The 3,120-nt window shown below is 52.4% G+C and overlaps 1 protein-coding gene across 1 annotated transcript; it reads left to right on the top strand.

Annotated features, from left to right (window-relative positions):
* The first annotated feature begins 376 nt into the window (after positions 1-376).
* On the top strand, positions 377-2,803 carry ELFN2 (extracellular leucine-rich repeat and fibronectin type III domain containing 2). Its single transcript, XM_010023379.1, has one exon. It carries the CDS (start codon positions 377-379, stop codon positions 2,801-2,803), a length of 2,427 nt encoding a protein of 808 aa, XP_010021681.1.
* The last annotated feature ends 317 nt before the right edge of the window (positions 2,804-3,120 follow it).

Genomic DNA, 3,120 nt, shown 5'->3' with positions numbered 1-3,120 from the left:
GGGTGGGAGGGAGAAAAGTGGGAAAGGTGGGCGAGTCATTCATGAGCATCAAAGAAGATTCGTTACCCTCGGTCTGAATTTTTGTTCAGAAAAGAAGCACAAGATACTTCCCTTCCAGACCAATTATTCACAGTCACAGCTTTTGTGTGTGCTGGAAGTGGGTTGCACGTGTTCCCCCTGCTCCATGCTCCTGGCTTGACCCAGAGGGCAAGAAGAAACAATGGTGACAACAACCACTAGGACTGGGGTGCTCATGCCCTTCCATTGCTAAAGCCCAGTTACTGCCCCTTTCTCTTACCCCTGACCCTTAGTTTCCTTTTGCTGGTGTCCTGAGATTTGGGTTGTTTTTTGTTGTGGATTTTTTTTTCCCATCCTGATGAGGGCACCGCTGCAGACCATGACGTGCCTGGGGTTGTGGGCAGCTGCCCTGCTCTGCTTGTTTTCCCCTGGCACCGTGCGAGGTGACTGCTGGCTGATTGAGGGGGACAAAGGTTATGTGTGGCTGGCCATCTGCAGCCAGAACCAGCCCCCATATGAGACCATCCCCCAGCACATCAACAGCACGGTGCACGACTTGCGTCTGAATGAGAATAAGCTCAAAGTGGTGCTTTACTCATCTCTCAACCGCTTTGGAAACCTGACTGATCTGAACCTGACCAAGAATGAGATCTCCTATATTGAAGATGGGGCTTTCATGGGCCAGTCGAACCTTCAGGTCTTACAGCTGGGCTACAACAAACTCACCAACCTGACAGAGGGTATGTTGCGGGGCATGGCACGTCTCCAGTTCCTCTTTGTGCAGCACAACCTAATTGAGCTGGTCACCCCTACTGCCTTCTCTGAGTGCCCCAGCTTGATTAGCATTGACCTGTCATCTAACCGTCTCAGCCGACTGGAGGGGAACACTTTCACCAGCTTGAGCAATTTGATGGTGTGCGAGCTGGCCGGCAACCCCTTCAACTGCGACTGTAGCCTCTACAGCTTTCTTAACTGGCTGGCGGTCTTCAACAATGTCACCAAGAACTATGACCGGCTCCAGTGTGAGAGTCCACGGGAGTTCGCTGGGTACCCGCTCCTGGTGCCTAGGCCTCACCACAACCGCAATGCCATCACCATCTTCCAGTCCATGTGCAGAGGTGGCACCATCCCCTCCCTCTCCAGGGTCAACCCCACCCCTTATACCCCTGACTCCCAGCGAGACCTGGATGAGGGCTCAGCCATTAGCCCTGGGGACTTCCTCTCAGTCAAGCCTCCAGCATCCTCCACCACTGACTCCTCCTTCAGTCCCAGCATCAAGCTACATGACGTCACCATCACCTCAGCTATCCTGATGGTAACCATCCCCATGCCCTACAGTAAGATGTATGTGTTGGTCCAATACAACAACAGCTATGTTTCTGACATAGCAACACTGAAGAGCAAGAAGGAGTATGTCACTGTCAACAAGTTGAAGGCCCACACTGATTATACATTCTGTGTGGCCTCCATCCGCAACAACAGGCGCTACAACCACACTTGCCTGACCTTTGCAACCCGGAGCAAAGGCAGGGAGGACCCTATTTCCAGTACTTCCACCACCACCCACTATATCATGACCACCCTGGGTTGCCTTTTTGGGATGGTCATTGTCCTGGGGGTGGTGTACTACTGCCTGCGGAAGCGGAGGATGCAGGAGGAGAAACAGAAGTCCCTCAATGTCAAAAAGACCATTCTGGAAATGCGTTATGGATCAGATATTGATACCAGTACCATGGTCCATCCTTCTCAGAAGCTGGGTGAGCCACCAGTCATCCCTGTCTCACGGATGTCCTCCATCCCTTCCATGATCGGGGAGAAGTTGCCCCCATCAAAGTCAATAGAGACTGGGATGGAGACTCCTAAAGTCACCACTAAAGGTAACTACATTGAGGTGCGAACTGGTGGTGGGGATGGGCTGGAGCGAACCCAGCGGGATGAGGACCTGAGGGAGCTTGATAATGGGCAAGGCTCAGCTGCTGAGATCTCTACTATAGCGAAGGAGGTAGACAAGGTCAACCAGATCATAAACAACTGCATTGATGCCCTCAAGTTGGACACAGCCTCCTTCCTGGGTGGTGGAACTGGTGTTGACTCAGACATGGCCTTTGAGTGCCAGTCCATCCCAGCCAGTTCCTCGGGTGGGCTAGAGCGGCCCAGCTTTCTTTCCCCACCCTACAAGGAAAGCTCCCACCACCCTTTGCAGCGCCAGCTTAGTGCTGATGCTGCCGTGGCCAGAAAGACCTGCAGTGTCTCCTCTAGTGGCTCCATCAAGAGCGCCAAGGTCTTCAGCTTGGATGTGCCTGACCACCCACCACTCAGCAAGTCTGACTCCAAATACATTGAGAAGGGCAGTCCACTCAACAGCCCTTTGGATCGTCTTCCCTTGGTGTCCCCAGGCGCCATACACCACTTGGAGGTCAAGCCTTCTTACCATTGCAGTGAGCACCGTCACTCCTTCCCAGCCCTGTACTATGAGGAAAGTGCTGACACCTTGAGCCAGAGGGTGTCATTCCTCAAGCCTCTCTCCCGGTCCAAGCGAGACTCCACGTACTCCCAGCTCTCCCCCAGACACTACTTCTCAGGCTACTCCTCCAGCCCTGAGTACTCATCAGAGAGCACCCACAAGATCTGGGAGCGATTCCGGCCTTACAAGAAGCACCACAGGGAGGAGGTTTACATGGCAGCTGGGCATGCCCTGCGGAAGAAAGTTCAGTTTGCCAAGGATGAGGATCTGCATGACATCCTGGATTACTGGAAAGGAGTCTCTGCTCAGCAGAAGCTGTGACTCTCCCTCGCTCTTTCCAAGGAAACGATACAGAACAAGACCCTGCCCCAACAACCAGAAAAAAAAAAAATACCACTTGACTGTGAAAAATAAACCACCAACAAAATACTCCTGAAAATACAAAACTGACAAAATTGTTTCTTAAAGTTTACAACAACAACAGCAGAAAACTCTCTCACACACAGACACAGACACACACACACACACCGAATTGTCTCTACTGTGTTATGGGGACCATTGTTCTGCTTGCAGATGGTTGGGAGGAGCGTCCTGCTCTGACACTGTGGTAACAACACTGGAGTGTGGGTGGGTGGGAA

Source organism: Nestor notabilis, unplaced genomic scaffold (assembly GCF_000696875.1).
Source record: "Nestor notabilis isolate BGI_N333 unplaced genomic scaffold, ASM69687v1 scaffold1980, whole genome shotgun sequence".
Classification (NCBI taxonomy): domain Eukaryota; kingdom Metazoa; phylum Chordata; class Aves; order Psittaciformes; family Psittacidae; genus Nestor; species Nestor notabilis.
The sequence above is the reverse complement of the archived record's forward strand: the minus strand, read 5'-3'. Positions and strand labels throughout refer to the sequence as shown.